The 17877-nt window shown below is 45.1% G+C and overlaps 1 protein-coding gene across 1 annotated transcript in view; it reads left to right on the plus strand.

Moving 5' to 3' along the window:
- Nucleotides 1-17877, plus strand: part of LOC115075931 (IgGFc-binding protein-like) — a 145246-nt gene that overhangs the window by 80140 nt on the left and 47229 nt on the right. Inside the window, exons 17-22 of the mRNA XM_029576899.1 lie at nt 1403-1982; nt 8974-9173; nt 9841-9982; nt 12358-12686; nt 13088-13661; nt 14653-15251. Of these exons, the coding sequence (XP_029432759.1) occupies nt 1403-1982; nt 8974-9173; nt 9841-9982; nt 12358-12686; nt 13088-13661; nt 14653-15251 (2424 nt within the window). The remainder of the gene's footprint in view (nt 1-1402; nt 1983-8973; nt 9174-9840; nt 9983-12357; nt 12687-13087; nt 13662-14652; nt 15252-17877) is intronic.

Raw genomic sequence — 17877 nt, forward strand, 5'->3', positions numbered from 1 at the left:
AAGACTATTTTTTCCATAGAAACTAATGGGAAACCCAATAATGCGTTCCGAACCTCCCAAAAGCACCTAAGCATTTCTATAATAAAAAATGGTTGTATAAGGTCATTAATTACCAGAAACACCAATAATTTCCTAGTGCACTCACCAAAAAGTTATAAAATGTGGCTAGCCTACCAAAAACAACAATTTCACCTCCTCCACCAGTTCCTTTACGATATCTGCATATGGACTCTCTACCTGGGTAATATCAAGTTAGGTGGAGAGAACATTGCACAAATCTCATCTTTGGGTGAGTTTTCTCGCTCCGAAGGTCACCAAATCTTCACAAGAGAGCCCTGTTCTGTTCATACGTCTCACTCTGAATGTCAAAGTGGCCCCTAACCCCTACACTACTACCTAAACCTCACCTCGAGTTACTAAGTGGGCCTCCCATAGAGATATAAATACCTGTCTAGCGTGCGGGCATTATGGCTTCTCTCTCCCTCCCTCCCTCTCTCATGTCTACATTATACATATGGTTAATAACATATATGTTTCCTGTAAAATCCCACCCCCCAAAAAAGCAGGGGGAAGAGACCATTTGCACTTGCAGCAAGCTCCAAAGTGAAAGCTTTGAGAACTGGTACAAAGCACCAGAGGACTTTGTCCCAGTGCGGCTAGTCTGAGACTTGTGCCCTTGATGTCTTTACATTTTCCTTGCAAAACAACACGCATAGTTTGGAAAATGCAAAACTTCATGTGTTGTTGCCTCTTCTGACTTAATCCTACCTCCAAACCAACTTGCTTCTTCCGTGCATTGTTGATCCCTGTGCATGCTTTTACCCAGAGAAATGGCTTCTGAAAGTTTCCCATTTCCTCTGGGGTGGATGAGCTTAAAGCATATTTTTGGCATCTGGATTCATTGAAAGCTCTAAAAGTGAGAGAGGAAAAGAAGCGTTCTTATTGTCTTATGTATCTAATTACTGTTGTTCAGAGTGACTTGCCCAATCTGAGCAAGATTGTAACTTCTTTTCCAGTAATTCTCTTGAATGGATAATTTCTTTTCCCTGCTACATTAGGTTTAGGGTAAAGGGTATCACGGCAGATTGTGGCTAAGCGGATTTTGGGCATGCAACAGAAACTCACGTGCCCATAATGAAATATAAAGGTTTAGCAGCTTCTGTCTATCCCTCGAAAAGTCTCTTTGTAGTGCTAATAGAAGTATTCCTGAAATTGCTTTTGCGTGTACAATCCCCTTGGGCAATTTTCAGAAAGCCATTTATGTGTCTAAATCCGGCATTTAAGCATGCAAATCCTTTTGAAAATGACCCCTGTATCAAAATGTACAGTCATGTGACTTGCATGGAACTGGAATGTTCTCTACGTATATTCTACAATCTCTGTTTCATTTTTTCTGTGTTAGGTGAATGGTGTCAGGAACAATCTTCCCGTTTCTCTGTTTAATGGAAATCTCCGTGCATATCAGCAGGGCATCAATGTCGTCATGACAACGGATTTTGGCTTGAAAATGACCTTTGACTATGCAAGCAGTATCACTGTCACTGTTCCCGGAAACTACAGGGATGAAATGTGTGGCTTGTGTGGCAACTACAACGGGGATGAGAGTGATGACTTTAGACTTCCCGATAGCACTCAGGCTAACGATCCTGCACATTTTGCCTCTGCTTGGGCAGTTACGGTCTCCGATGAGACCTGTCAGCATGGCTGTGGTGGCGCTGGTGATCCCTGCCCAGTCTGTGATGAACAAAAGAAGGACGTCTTCAAAAGCGACATCTATTGTGGCCTTCTAATAGCAGCCGATGGACCTCTCAGTGCCTGCACTGAAACCGTGGACCCCACTGCTTACTTTGAGTACTGTGTCCATGACCTCTGCATGGCTGCTGGGGAAGGCAATGTACAGTGTCAGATCATCCAGAGTTACGTGACCACGTGCCAGGCAGCTGGCATCACCATCCAGCCCTGGAGAAGCTCTTCCTTCTGTCGTAAGTCCATCACGTTTTCCTTTAACACCCCTGGAACATAAGAACATAAGAAAATGCCATACTGGGTCAGACCAAGGGTCCATCAAGCCCAGCATCCTGTTTCCAACAGTGGCCAATCCAGGCCATAAGAACCTGGCAAGTACCCAAAAACTAAGTTTATTCCATGTAACCATTGTTAATGGCAGTGGCTATTCTCTAAGTGAACTTAATAGCAGGTAATGGACTTCTCCTCCAAGAACTTATCCAATCCTTTTTTAAACACAGCTATACTAACTGCACTAACCACATCCTCTGGCAACAAATTCCAGAGTTTAATTGTGCATTGAGTAAAAAAGGACTCTCTCCGATTAGTTTTAAATGTGCCCCATGCTAACTTCATGGAGTGCCCCCTAGTCTTTCTACTATCCGAAAGAGTAAATAACCGTGTGATCCAGTGCAGCCCAGCAAGGCTCCTCTAATATAGATCTTGTACAACGTGGGCACCTCTGCGTTTTAGGTTTCCGTCACTCGCTCCAGCACTTTCTTCACTATATACAATGACCATCCTATAAATGTCTCTCTCTTTACTGTCTTGCTTGGTTTTTCATTCTTACAGTTTAAAAAGTGAGTTTTTTTAGGCAAACTAAGAAATTTGGAAGGGTATTTATTTATTTATTTATTTATTTATTTATTTATTTATTTATTGTTTTTGTTATACCGAGTTTCATGATAGGCATCACATCAACCCGGTTTACAAATAACAAGGAGTGTAAAGCATAACGTAACGTAAAAAACAATATTTTCAATAAGAACCTTGAACTTTAAATACAGTGAATCAGAAAAAGGGAGAGGGAAAGTTACAAAAAACAAGGAAAATAAACTTGGGATGGAAGGGGAGAAATTGAACAGCACAATATTTACATTTCAGCCTATTGATACATTAGAATAGCAAGTGAAAAAATAAGACTATGAAACGGTACATAGGTAATCAAATGAATAAATATGACACAGTTGTGAATGGTAATAGTATGATAAATATTCAGCAGGAATTAGTGAGAGAGGGTTTGAGGTTGGTTGATTCGTGTTTACATTCCATTATTGCATACGAGTTAGTGCTAGTGAGAGGAGGTTTTATTCAAGGCTTGGAAATGCTTTTTTGAAAAGCCAAGTTTTTAGTCTTTTCCTAAATGTTAAAGAGCATGGCTCTTGTCTCAAATCAGGTGGGATCGAGTTCCAGAGAGCCCGACCTGCTGATGAGAAGGCTCTGAGACTCAAGGATTTATGTTGGTAGGTTTTGGCCTTTGGAATTTGGAGTGACTCTTTGTAGTGTTCCCTGATATTTGCTGTGGCAGTCATTTTTTCCCACTGTGTGGCAGAGATAATCTGTAGTCGTGCGGCCTTAGCTTTTCAAAGCAGCCAGTGACATGGCTGGGCGCTCCGTTTGTGCCATGTTGACTTAGGTCTTCGGAGGTTTCCAAGCACTAGGGTTGTTTTGTGCGCCTGGCAGACATTTCTTTATAAATCTGGGGTTTTGAAAACATTTTTACAGTAATATTTGGAAATAAAAACTGATCAGTTTTCAGTATACAAAGTCACTTAGAACCTAAATTCCTGTTTTTATTCTGATTTTTCTATTTTTCAAGAGGAGATATTAGCATTAACATATTTGCTAAACATCTCCAGCAGACAATCTGACCATTTGTAATTATTGAAATATTGGCATTGTCCATTTTTGGAGGGGAAGAAAATTAAAGACAAAGAAAAGAATTGCTTTATTCCATGCCTCTGAATCCTTCTCTCTTCTTCTCAGATGGTGAAAAATTCAATGTTTTGCCCAATAGGACTGCCAAATTGCCCCATCAGTATAATCTCACTCCCCCATCAGCACATGGGAGGTTAATCCTTCAAAAATTTCTTCAGCTATAGCCGTACTGGGTCAGACCGAGGGTCCGTCAGTCTCCGTGTCACACACACACACTCTCTGCCTCATTCACTTTCCCTGCCTGGCCCTCTCTCCCTTTTTAGTCTCTCTCTCTCTCTCCATCACTTTTTTTTTTTAATCAGTTTTTCTGCTGTCCACGTTTTGATTTAAGGTGTAGGTCCCGGAGGAAGCTGGGTTGGTTGCAGACTGTTACAGAGCTTTACATGCCACTGGTGTCTTTTCTGTGGACCCGTGCAAAGATCATGGAAAGGTGATGCAGAGAAGCTTCTGAAGCCAGACAGGTCCCTGAAGACATTGTTTGTGACCTTATACAGGCTCAGCAATATGTCTGGGTGAAAGTTTCACTCTCACGGTGCACGCCTGTGTCCCATTATAGCCAGACGCTTGTGGTGAAAGCCCTGTGCTTGTTTTCTTATAAACCCCTTCTTTTCACAAGCAATAGCACTTTCACACCATCTACTGCAGCTCTGTGTTACCCATCCCCAATTCCAAAGGGCCATAAAATAATTTATTACCCTGGCTTGCTTCTCCGGCCTTCCCCAACTTTTCTTTTTAATTCCCCTGATGACTGTCTGTGTGTTTGGGCGGAATTAAAAATATACATGTACCAAATGCCAGGGCCCCTTTCCTAAAATACAAAGGGATTGGCAAATTCAAAATATGCATTTGCAAAACTTGCTTTTGCATTTGCTGACTAGAAACTTGATGGTATTAAATATTTATTATATCAATTGTTTGCTTATGTTTGTTAGCAGGCACTGCCATCCCCCACACAAATACCACCTTGCAACCTTGGCAACACAACAAGTAACTATGGGAATGCATAATCATAAATCTAGCTAACAAACTGCTCTCCCAATTAACAATTTTTAACTGATTCTAACATTTTCATAGTGCACACTAAGTCCCGTCAGTGTACACTAATACGAAATACTAATTTTTACAAAATGTCATCATTTTTTTTTTCGTTTCATAGTGCTTCTGAAAAGTGACGAAATAGATAATTTCGTTGCCATTATCTATTTTGTTTAAAACAAATGCACATCTCTACAGGATATAGCATTTAGAAAATACCAATCTTTCCTGACTAGCATCCTGGCTACTAAACACCGGTTTACCCTAAAGAAAGTTCTGTCCCATGGGTGGTTTCAAACATGCCATAAACCTTAGCCTGCTTAGTATATTAATACTTTTGGCTAACTCACTCACCCCTGATCCCAATGTCAGGTGATCTCCCCTGTTTACTTCAGAAGCAGGCTCCAGCTGGAGAGCTGGAGAATGTGGGCAGGCGAGGAGACTTGACTCTGGGATGGGTTCAGGCAGAGGTACCGGCTGAGTGGGGGCTTGCTTCTGGGTCCCTTCTTATACTGGCAGAGCTGTCAGGCTGCTCTTGGCTCCCTGTCACCTCAGATTGCTCACCACCATCTCTCGTCAGGGCGTCTCCTCTGTCCGGTCTCCTGGCCACACCTAGTCTTCTCCCTCCTCGATAGTCGGGGGGGGGGGGGGGGGGGGGGGTTCCGGCTGCTTCAGGTTCACTATTTCCAGGCCACACGTCTGGTTTTGCCTTCAGGGTTTCTCTCAGGGTTCACTTTTTTATCTTTATTTGCCCCCCTGTCTTATACTTTCCAGCATAAATTCATGCATAATCATGTGGTGGGTGGGGGAGGTCTTTGCCGCATTGCAGGTCTTTCCCCCTCCCCATTTCTTCAGGAGGAGAACTGCCACGTCTGTATGCCAAGCTGTTATGCCAGAGAGTTTTTCTCTGTCTTAGACTGCCCCCCTTCTCTTCCAAGGTGAGGGTCTTTCTGACCTCTGGACTTGCTTGGCCAGTCCCTGATTTCTTCTTATGAGCTTAAGTTGTTGCTTTGTCTCTCTATCTTATTTTTTATTTAAATAGGCCCTTACAAATAGGCAGCTCAGTGTAAAGTTCTCATCAGGGCATGTTTCTTCTCTTTCTACTAACATAAGGGTAGATTTTAAAAAATAATGCGATCGCGTACTTTTGTTGGCGCACCAGGCGCCAACAAAAGTATGCTGGATTTTATAAAATCCAGGATCGGCGGGCGCAAGGATGCCGATTTTGGGCAGCCTGCTTACGCCGTTCCCTCCGAAGCCGCTCCAAAATCGGAGCGGCCTCAGAGGGAACTTTCTTTCGCCCTCACCTCACCTTCCCCTACCTAACTCACCCCCCCCCCCCCGACCCTATCTAAACCCCCCCTACCTTTATCCATGCATTTACACCTGCCGGCATGCCAAGACCCGACCCGGGGGCTGTTCTGGAGGGCGAGGCCATGCCCCCAGAACGCCCCCGGGCCCGCCCCCCAAATGCCACGTCATGCCCCCCAAACACTGTGTCATTCGGCGACGCCCCCGACACGCCCCCACACGCCCCTTTCAGGAAGCCCCGGGACTTCTGCGCGTCCTGGGGCTCTGCGCACACCGGCGGCCTATGCAAAATAGGCGCGCCGGCGCGCGCAGGGGGGCGGATTTTCAGAGCCCTGCTCGCGTAAATCCGCCCAAAACCGGGCGGATTTACGCGAGCAGGGCCCTGCGCGCCGGGAAGCCTATTTTACATAGGCCTCCCGGCGCGCGCAGAGCCCCGGGACTCGCGTACGTCCCGGGGTTCTCGGAGGGGGGCGTGTCGGGGGGCGGGGCCGGAGCGCGCGGCGTTGCGGGGGCGTGTCGGCAGCGTTTTGGGGGCGGGTACGGGGCGTGGCTACGGCCCGGGGGCGTGGCCGCGCCCTCCGTACCCGCCCCCAGGTCGCGGCCCGGCGCGCAGCAGGCCCGCTGGCGCGCGGGGATTTACGTCTCCCTCCGGGAGGCGTAATCCCCCGACAAAGGTAAGGGGGGGGGTGTAGACAGGGCCGGGTGGGTGGGTTAGGTAGGGGAAGGGAGGGTAAGGTGAGGGGAGGGCAAAGGAAAGTTCCCTCCGAGGCCGCTCCGATTTCGGAGCGGCCTTGGAGGGAACGGGGGGAGGCAGCGCGGCTCGGCGCGCGCAGGCTATACGAAATCGATAGCCTTGCGCGCGCCGATCCAGGATTTTAGTGGATACGCGCGGCTCCGCGCGTATCTACTAAAATCCAGCGTACTTTTGCTTGAGTCTGATGCGCAAGCAAAAGTAGGCTGATCGCGCTTCTTTTAAAATCTACCCCAGGGGTTTTAAAATCCACCCCATAGTGTCTTTTGGGGCCTGTCAGATTCTGACTGCATATTTCTTGATTATTGTGATTCATATTTGGTGCTTTCAGTGATAAAACATGGGATATCTCCCTACAAATCCCTTCTTTAACTTGGTAGTGTCCTGTGTCCCAGGGGTGGAAACTCTGTTGGGGGTCTCCCGATGGATGCCCTTCTCCTCTTCACAGTACAGATGCAGCCCTCCTGAAGGAAAGGCCAGCCACTGAAAGCAATCCTTACAGCTTCCAGCTCGGGGCAAGGAAGGGGGCAGAAAACAGCTTCTTTCTTTCCCTATTTGTGGTAAAACTCAATCTCTTACCAAAACACTTCTCTTCTTTCTGCATGGTCACTGCAACCTCATGTTAGACTCAGCAATGATGTACACAGCTCCTTCCTGAGCTACTGAGCAGGGGATTCTGTTTGCCAGAAGGCTCAGGGAAAAACTGTGGAAAAAGATCAGTGAGGTAATCATATTTGCAGATGATACAAAATTATTCAGCGTAGTTAAATCACAAGCAGACTGTGATACATTGCAGGAGGACCTTGCGAAACTGAAAGATTAGACATCCAAATGGCAGATAAAATTTATTGTGGACAAGTGCAAGGTGATGCATATAGGGAAAAATAACCCTTGCTGTAGTTACACGATGTTAGGTTCCATATTAGGAGCTACCACCCAGGAAAAAGATCTAGGCATCATAGTGGATAATACTTTAAAATTGTCAGCTCAGTGTGCTGCAGCAGTCAAAAAAGCAAACAGAAATTATTAGGAAGGGAATGGTGAATAAAATGGAAAATATCATAATGCCTCTGTATCGCTCCATGGTGAGACCACACCTTGAATACTGTATACAATTCTGGTCGCCGCATCTCAAAAAAGATATAATTGCGATGGAGAAGGTACAGAGAAGGGCAACCAAAATGATAAGGGGAATGGAACAACTCCCCTATGAGGAAAGACTAAAGAGGTTAGGACTTTTCAGCTTGGAGAAGAGATGGCTGAAGGGGGATATGATAGAGGTGTTTAAAATCATGAGAGGTCTAGAATGGGTAAATGTGGATTGGTTATTTACTCTTTCGGATAGTAGAAAGACTAGGGGGCACTCCATGAAGTTAGCAAGTATCACATTTAAAAATAATTGGAGAAAATTATTTTTCGCTCAATGCACAATTAAGCTCTGGAATTTGTTGACAAAGGATGTGGTTAGTGCAATTAGTGTAGCTGTGTTTAAAAAAGGTTTGGATAAGTTCATAGAGGAGAAGTCCATTAACTGCTATTAATCAAGTTGTCTTTGAAAATAGCCACTGCTATTACTGGCATCAGTAGCATGGGATCTACTTAGAGTTTGGGTAATTGCCAGGTACTTGTAGCCTGGATTGGCCTCTGTTGGAAAGAGGATGCTGGGCTTGATAGACCCTTGGTCTGACCCAGTATGGCATGTTCTTATGTTCTTACGTTGTAACTACTCTTCCTTTTGTCAGGTCCTGCCTTCTGATTGGTGCTATGCTATAGCTGGATAGAGTTATCACTCCTGGAAGTCTCCTGTATTTCTTACTTTTACTTTTGTCACTATGGGCTGATGGTCTGTATTTCCACAGTGCCCTCTACAGTTTTGGCTGACCAGCTTCTTCATATCCTAAGGCTGTCTCTGTCCATGTGAGGTGCCCACCGGGTTGATCCAGTCCTGCTTTTAACCCCATTGCATACAGGGACTTGGAGTTCTGATCTCCTTATTACATTCTCTAAGAAAAGCAAGTCTGAAAGTCTATGCAATTAGTGGGGTAAAACTAGGACCAGATCATCTGCCTTGAAAAACTGAAGCCAGTTGGCAACCTCATGCCCACCTCATCACATTATGTTGGCTAATAAAATAATATTTTTTCCTTATTAAGCACTGAAATGTGGGGAACACAGCAGCTACAACCTTTGCGCAGATGCCTGCCCCATGAGCTGTTCTGCTCTAGGGGATACTGTGGACTGCCCCGTTGGCTGTGCTGAGGGCTGCGAGTGTGAGGATGGCTTCTTTTTGGATGGTCAGGACTGCGTACCCATGGATGAGTGCGGCTGCTTTGATAATGGAAGATACTACAAGGTACCACTCCTTAACACTCTCTTGAGGTCCAAATAATGGAATTTTCCCAAACTCGTGCAGATCGGCTTCTAAAGCTGGGCTCTCAAACCTGTGCCTGGGACCCCGTAGCCAGCTGAGTTTTCAGGATACCCACAATGTACGTCCATGAGATACATTTGCATAGATGCATATTCATTGTGGGTATTCTGAAAATCCGACTTACTGTGGGGCCACCAGGACAGATCTGAGAAGCCTTGGTCTAAAGATATCATTTGTCTCTGAGCACAACAAAAGCTCAAGCAATTGACTGAATTGTGCACATCTCAGTCAACAATGCACTCATGGTTCTGCAATCTGCACTGTTTCATTGTATTTGCCTATGCAAAGTTAGGAAATTGTAGGTTTTGTGTTTTGCTTCTTTTACAATTGTTTTATGTCAAATATGAAATCCTCTTAACTTAATTTTTACTATAGGCAGACTATATGTATATATTTTTTGAATAACTAAATTACCACTGATCACTCATGCTGGCAGGCACAGAGGATCTGTAGTCACGGAGAAGCTAGATTTAAGCAGGGCCTCTGGTACTGGAACAGGAAAGGAGAATGGGCAGGCTAGATGTCCGCCTTGTGATGCTATGCTATGAAGATGACGTCTGTCAGACACTGAGCGGCTTCTTTCCCACAGCTGCATGAGAAAGTGTGGTCCGACGAGTGCAGGAAGATGTGCGAGTGCAGCCCTAGCGGCCGCCTAATCTGTGAGCCTGCCAGCTGCGCCGAGGATGGGAAATGTCAAATTGCAGATGGCAGCCTCAAATGCATCAAAGCAGGTAAAGAGCACATGAAACAGCAGCAGCACATAACATTTGCAAACAGTTCAAGGTACGTCAAGACTGTGTTACTGGACTAGTTTTCTCGATGATCTCAGAGAAGAAACATGCACAACGTCTTACATGGGCAGGACAAGCGTCAGAGGGATTTGCCCAGAGAAGCAGGTGTTTCCTGAGGTACAAAGCCCCTTCGGAGCACCTGAGATATAAATGTGGGGTTCGTTCTCAGAGGAGAACGCGCATAGAGAGTTGAATTTTCAAGTCTGCCCATGTACTTTTCCCCCTTCGCTCTGCCCTGCAGACGTTTGCACCCACCCTGCTAACATAAGCACATTTTGAAAGAAAGTGCGCAGGTACTTTCTCTTTGAAAATTGCCTACAAGTTTTATTTCTTTCTTTGGCTTTGTTACCAACCTTTTTGAGAACACAGTTCACCCAGTGTGGTTTACATTACATTGCAATAGCAGCTTACGAGCTGAGGTCATTTGCAGCTTAACAATGCTCTGTGTGCATTAATTTACAGAGCAGCAATCTCATTTTACGTAGGATTTTATTAAAGGAGGTCCTTAGGACTAAATGTTATGTAAGGAACAGTAACTAAAAACCAAAAGATCCATGAATACAAACATACACCCAGCTGGGCTCCTGCCAATTACCCCCTAGGTGGCTGGACAGGGCTGGTTGTATAATAAACCGCTCCGGAAGCTTTTCCGGGACGGCTTGTTATTCCTAGAGCAGTTACCTTGTACGGTGCTTGTAGAGGGCAGAAGAAGCAGCCATTCCTCTTGCTCCCAGATTGGCTTTCCTTCTTTTTCTGGCTTCATATGTTCTATGTTCACTCTACTGTTTGCATTCTAGATGTGATTTCATCCCCGTTTCACTTTCCAGGTCTGTTGTTCAGCCGCTAATGGCTGAGTTCAGTCTTTATATGGACCAGACTGATGATGAGCAGCGCTGCTCCACCTTCCATGTGTAGGTGGGAGTGGCTAAGCAGGAAACACTTTCAAATCACTTGGGGGGGGGGGGGGTAATTTGGTAACAGCTTGAAAGGATTTTAAATCAAACAGGTGCATACTTGACACCAGTTCTCAAAGTGAATTCTGCCCATAAGTGCACCGTGAAAACGACCCCAGCAAAACTGCTCACCCACAATGACACCTTTTCCAGAAAAGTATGCAGGTAAGTGCAAATTCCTCTCCAGCCTCCCCTCAGTCCAGGTAAACCTTTCTGCGTCCGTCCGTCCGTACATGCATAGCACGTGGGCAGTTCTGTAAAGAGACATCCTGGGGGACCTGTGCCCGTCTGGGGAGGAAAGCAGCAAGCACACACGTCACACGCCAGTTCTAAAGGCAGGGGCGCCGTCCTGCCCCATGCATGCATGTTTCTAACACCTGCATTTTGCACTTCCTCATTTTTAAAAAGAAACCACATGCATAGCTTGTTCTTTGAAACTTGACCTACAATTCGCATGTTGGAAGTGCCTTTGCAGTTTACAAGCACATCTGCTATGGGAAAATTGCCCCCTAACCATCCCTAAGGCCTTGGGACGAAAATAAAATGATGTAAACAATGGGATTATGTGCAAAGATTGTGGGCATGAAGTCAGAGTGCTTTGAAGGTTGTAATCCCTTCTAATTGATCCATGAAAATGAATCAGACTTAGATACTGCACACGAGCTCCTGAGCCTCACAGACGGTGTCTTTTATGTACTCCTCTAAGAGACATCGATAAGGATTCGAGAGCTAATGCACTGCAACATCTGTTTACATTTAATCTGGTTGCATTATATAATTAAATTGTATCCTCCAAACTTTCTTTTCTGGGACTAATACAATAAAAGAAAAGGGGAAGGGAAGGGGGGATGTGTAGAGCTTTGGCACACAACTCCAGTCCTGAAGGATCACCATGGGTCCAGAATTCAAGGTAACTAAGCCAGATAAATGAGTTTCTTAAACCAGCTACATTCAAATATATCTCACGAGTATTCATTGGGGTCCTCCAGAACTGGCACCCCTGATTTGGAGGAAAGAAATGGAAAAATGCTAACCTTTGTACTTCCATAAGATGAAGAAGAAATACTATTATTTCATATCCACCTACACCTCAAAGACTAATTGCATTTAATGTATTAATCATGTTTGTTCTGCTCATGATCAATGGCAAAGCAAAGCTGTAAAAAAAATGAATGATTACAGGTAGAAACTACAGTTTTTGTCACAGCTGCTGTCAGCAGAAGGAAGCAGGTGGTCTCCAAGTCTTACAAAATAAATATCCCTGAAGATCGTAAGACCTATTTATTAAGTATATTGGGATTTTGTTTGATGCCGGTGTGCACTGGAATGATGACGAGGATGTAATTTGGCTTTTTAACACAGATCCATGTAATGCGAAAGAATGCAAGCCACAGGAAGATTGTCGCATGAAGGATGGAAGAGCTGAATGCATTCCAAAATTTTCTGCAAAATGCTGGGCCTGGGGTGACCCTCACTTTCATACATTTGACAACAATAACTTCGACTTCCAGGGCACCTGCACTTACACCCTTGCTAAATATGATGGCGATGATCACACTTTGATCCCCTTCACAGTGGATGTCAAAAACGCCAATAGAGGAAGGCGAGTTGTGTCCTACATTCACCAAGTTGACATCTACATATGTAGAGTCAAGATCTCCTTTGTTGTAGGACAGTTTCCAAAAATAAGAGTGAGTCAATTTCTATATTACCAGCTGCATTGTACCTCATAACGATGTATGAGTAGAAGAGAATGTTGAAGTAGCCTAGAAAAAAACTGGATTCTTTCCGGGCTGAGATACCTTTTTCTGGACCAACATAAAACTTATCCAAAGATGATGTTGGATGTGAAATTCTAAGACTCTTTTTCAGATGATATCTCATGAAAACATTTTTCCTGTATTTTTGAATGATTCTTACGTTGGTTCAATAAAAGGTATTGCCAATTATCCTGAATTAAGTGAATCCCAAGAAGAAAAATGGTATGAGCTGCTCATACTGAGCATGAGATTCAAGACACATGTTTTTAAATGCTATTGTTCACTTAACTTTTGGATTAAATACTGTTTATCTTTCTTGGCCTTTTTTTCAGTTAAATGATACGATAACCAATCTACCAGTTATCTTGGAAGACTGCAGGATTACAGTGATCCTGAGTGGCCTCACTGCAGTGTTGCAAACTCATTTTGGCTTTGATGTCATCTTTGACTGGAATGGGCACGTGGAGGTCACACTTCCCAGCAGCTATTACAACGTCACTCAAGGTCTTTGTGGAAACTTCAATGGGGATCCAACAGATGACATTACACAACCCAATGGCACCCGAGGCTCCTCCATAGATGAATGGGCAGCCAGCTGGCAAGTGAATGATGGAGACTCCTTCTGCTTTCACAACTACCCCAATGCCTGCCAAACCTGTGAGGAGTGCGACAGGCAGCTGTATGGAAGCAAGCAGTTCTGTGGTCTGATCAGCAAAACCACAGATGGCCCCTTCCAAGAGTGCTATGATGTGGTGAACCCTGATAATTTCTTCAACAACTGCATATATGACGTCTGCATGAATAAAGGTGCCAAGATTATTCTCTGCCAGGCTCTTAATGCCTACGCAGCCACCTGCATGAGACAAGGAGCCAACATCTCTGACTGGAGGATAGCATCTGGTTGTTGTAAGTATTTGAGCTTTCCTTCATTACCCAACAAGGCACATAAGAGCAGCACCTCTACCACAAACAGCCTTATTGTAAGTATTACAAATTGTACATAACATCAGGGAATCAAACAGCACAGTAAGGATAAATGTTTCACTCTCTCTTATTACAATATAGTCTTTAAACTGCATTATTTATCAACTTCAACCTTCTGAGCATCCTAGACACCCACTGTTTAGTTTGTCTTTGTCCCTCCCTGTTTCCCCTGATAGCAGCAGTTAAGGATACGTCTTGTTTATATGTAAATGCTGCTATGGAAATTAGCTGAATGTAAAACCCTTTTACCCGTGTGGTCCTCTACACTTACCACCCACTCTAATAACCATCACCTAGTCCCCTGCTGCCGTTCCTCACTTCAGACCCTCTGCGCCCAAGGGAAGCAGCTTTCTTTCCCAAGACCCACTGCATGCTCGAGACCCTATGGCGACCCCGGCCCCTCGCACAGGTTCATAGTAACAGGAAGTCCATGTGCCAGGAGGGGTGCAGCTGCTGGAGGGCCTTGTGCCTGGTTTCCAGCCTCCTCTCTGCTACCACTCATGGGAGGCGGGTCCACAAACAAAGATATCTCGTTAGGTTTAGAGTTATTTAGCTAAAATTACCCAGATAACTCTAATAGGGGATATGCAGTGGGACCTTAATCCTACTGAATATCCAGGACAAGTTATGGGGCTAACTAAAGCCTCATAACTTGCTGATTATTACCCCTTGTATATGTAAATTCTCTTGGCAAAATTATGCAAATAGCAGGTTTGATTGTGTGCATAGTTTTGCTGGGATAACTTTCAAAGTGGACTTATGTGAGTAAACTAGTACAATTTATCTGTATATTTGTCAGCTAACTTATGCGCAATGTCACAAAAATACCCTCAGAAAGAATCAATGCTATGATATTTATAGATGGATGGCATTAATGTACCAAGCTGTGACTTATTGTATATTTGGGTTTCAGCACTGACTTGTCCTGAGAACAGTCACTATGAGTCCTGCGGAAACGCGTGCCCTGCCACCTGCTCAGACAGGACAGCCCCCAGCAGATGCAGACTGCCCTGCGTGGAGTCCTGCCAGTGCAACGACGGGCACGTCATCAGTGGTAGCCGGTGTGTCCCCGTCGCAGACTGCGGCTGCAGATACAATGGGCTTTACTACCTACCCAACGAGCAGTTCTGGTCGGATGAGAACTGCGCCGTCCTTTGCAAATGTGAGCCAAGTGTGCGCATGGTGGTTTGTAAGAGCAGCAGATGCAAAGCCAGTGAGAAATGCAGTGTGGTGAACGGGGTCCGGGGCTGCCACCCTATCGGCTACTCCACGTGCGTCGCTTCTGGAGATCCTCACTACACATCCTTTGATGGACAGAGATATGACTTCCAGGGGAGCTGCATCTACTTGCTTGCTGCCACAAGTTCCCAAGATTCAACTCTCACCCCCTTCAGTGTGAAGGTTCAGAACGATCACCGAGGGAACAAAGCTGTCGCTTTCACCCAAGTGGTGACACTTGAGGCCTACAGTGAAACCATTACCATCAGCAAGGACTACCCTCGCCAAATCCTGGTATGTGTGAGGTTTGGAGCCAAGAATGAAAGAGACACAGGTCCTAATTCACTAACGTGGGGGTGGGCACATTCCAACAGGGCCCAGTCGGTAAAGGGAACTCAAATACACAACTGACATGAACACCATAAAGCACTGAGATATGGGCAAGTAAGCTGGTAAGATAGGAATAATGCGCCAGGATAAAGTGAGAAGGACAAACCAATAGCAGAAAGATGTGTAAGGATGTGCCTTGCAGACTTCCACAGCTTTAACTTCCCCAGGTGAATTCCCTCTGCGGGATCCTAACGATAATCTCACTGCAACAGGGTCTAAATCCACATCTAAAAGTGGAATAGCCCTGGTTCTCCAAGGACCAGGGTTTCCCCCTCAAGCCCTCTCTTTAATTCAGGCTTTCACCACAAAGTCCAGAATAGCTCTGCCTCTTTCCCCCAGCACAGTTATATGTTCAGCGGTTCAGTGCAAGCTGCTTTTCCCAACCCAGCTTCTTAGCTAATGTTTTCTTATACCATCCCAGGAGAGCTTTGTCTCCTTCCTCCAGCGCAGTTACTTCTATGTAGCTGGGCAGATCGCCACCTCAACCTTGTAGAAAACCCCAAGGCCAAATTACCCCTTTTCAGGGGATAAGGGCTTCAGCCTTTTCCTACTCCTCCCACTGCACTCCCGTCGTGGTGTTTTGTAGCATTGGGAGTTTTATCCACTGTCTGGGCCCACAAGATTCAACTCCTCTCTTCCCCAAGCTCTCCTCTTGTTTGTATATCCTGTAGCTCCTTCTTCTTCATTAGGTCACCACTTGGTTCCTGGGCTTGCACAATCTGCCTGTCCCTCAGCCCCATTGCTCTCTGGGAGCTGTAGTTCTTCTCTCCTCCATCCCTAGCTCTGCCTGCATTGGCTTCCTCTTTCTCTGTAATCCCCTTTAGTCTGAGTAATGAGACGAACCTCCCACTGCACATGATACTATCCCAAGACACAATGAAAGGGACAAAGCAGGAGCAGAGAAAATACAAACATCCTACTTTAAAAATCCAGCAAGACAAATTCTACTCATAGAAGTCGATACTCAGCATCACATAACCTGGATAAGTGATGGTGGCCGAATATCTGGCCACATTTAGCAGTCGTCACTTATCTGGATGTGAGCCTTGTTGGGATTTTACATGTAGTTCAGCTATGAAGCAAGAACATCTATCTGTCTCTCTATTTTCTCAGAGCACAGGACTTCTTCTTGATCATTAGCTCTTCAGGAGAAGAACTGATTGCAGGGCTGCCAGATACACTCCTCTCTTCCTGGCTCCAACTCCTGCCCATCTCCACCCCCACTAACAGATAAAGCCAGCCAAATTGCACCTTTTGTTCCTTAAATCTTCTTCCAGCATTTCTTTGGCTTCCTACTCTGCTGGCTATGTACCGCTGTTCTCTGGGAAAGCTAAACAGTACAGCCCTTTTCCCAACTTGTTAACACTGTGAGTGCTGCCTGCTGGTTCTTGCAGAGCATTTGTCATTCACAGGAGCGCACACAGGGGTTTTGATGTATTTTTATGCTCCTTCACCTTGGCTGCGGAGATGTAGGGATGAAAACCCCTTTATAACAAGAGAAAAACACATCACTCAGATCCAGACGCAGCTCAGTGCACATTGTAAGCTCATTGGGGCAGGAACTTGGTTTATAGTAGCTTGTTACATGGATAAGTGGTGGGCAGGAAATGGGCATTTCGGGGAGGAGTTACTTAGCTAATGAACATGAGGATGGAGGGCTGAAGGGAAAATATCGCATTCCCTTCAGCTGCTTTTAACAGCTGACAGGGATTTTAATGCTTTTCCTTAAGTTGTCCCTCCTCAGGCTTATTAGCCCACATCTTGCAAACATGCACTGCCCTCTGTCACTCTGTCATCAAAAAGCGGCCCTCAGCCACATTAATCTAAAGAGGCCCTCAGCTGATGCCATCCCCAATGTGTGGCTATCATCAAAAGAGGCTGCTGACACTGACACATCACTAACGTGCGCTGTGATAGGCTTATGATGATGACATCATAATTCAGCGTCTGACAGCTCAACATAACGGCATCCACAAAGAGGTGTGCGAGCCAAAAAATAATTGTGATGGGCTGGTTCTGACCCATGTTCTTTCATTTGCCCACCCCCTACACTAAATATGTTTATAATTGCACAAAGCTCATCTCCTAAGCTAGGGGTGACCAAACGTTCCCACGTCAAGAGCCACAAAACCAGAATTTACAGTAGCAGGGAGCCGCCATACCGTTTATGGAGCAGGGGTGAAGAGGGAAGAGGAGGCTGCCCCCGCCCCCATGAAAAGGAAACACAAAAACTCTCTTTGCTTTGTTAATTCGCAGCAGCCTCTCCCTCTCCCAGATACAGACACCCAAATCATTGTTAACATTGTTTATGTGTGGCAAGGCTTTCCAGTCAAGGAGTGCAAGGCATGTTAGATATGGAAGTAATGACACAGTACATTATTGCAAATTTGCAACTCGTATATAAAAATAGATTGAGTTCATAATATAAAGCAAGTGAGTGAGTTGTGCAGGATATAACAGATACAGTTAGTGATATTAACATAGGGATAAAAAACAATCAAGGAGATGTCTACAATCTACTCTTGGTTAA

The sequence above is a fragment of the Rhinatrema bivittatum genome, chromosome 14 (assembly GCF_901001135.1).
Source record: "Rhinatrema bivittatum chromosome 14, aRhiBiv1.1, whole genome shotgun sequence".
In the NCBI taxonomy this organism is placed as follows: domain Eukaryota; kingdom Metazoa; phylum Chordata; class Amphibia; order Gymnophiona; family Rhinatrematidae; genus Rhinatrema; species Rhinatrema bivittatum.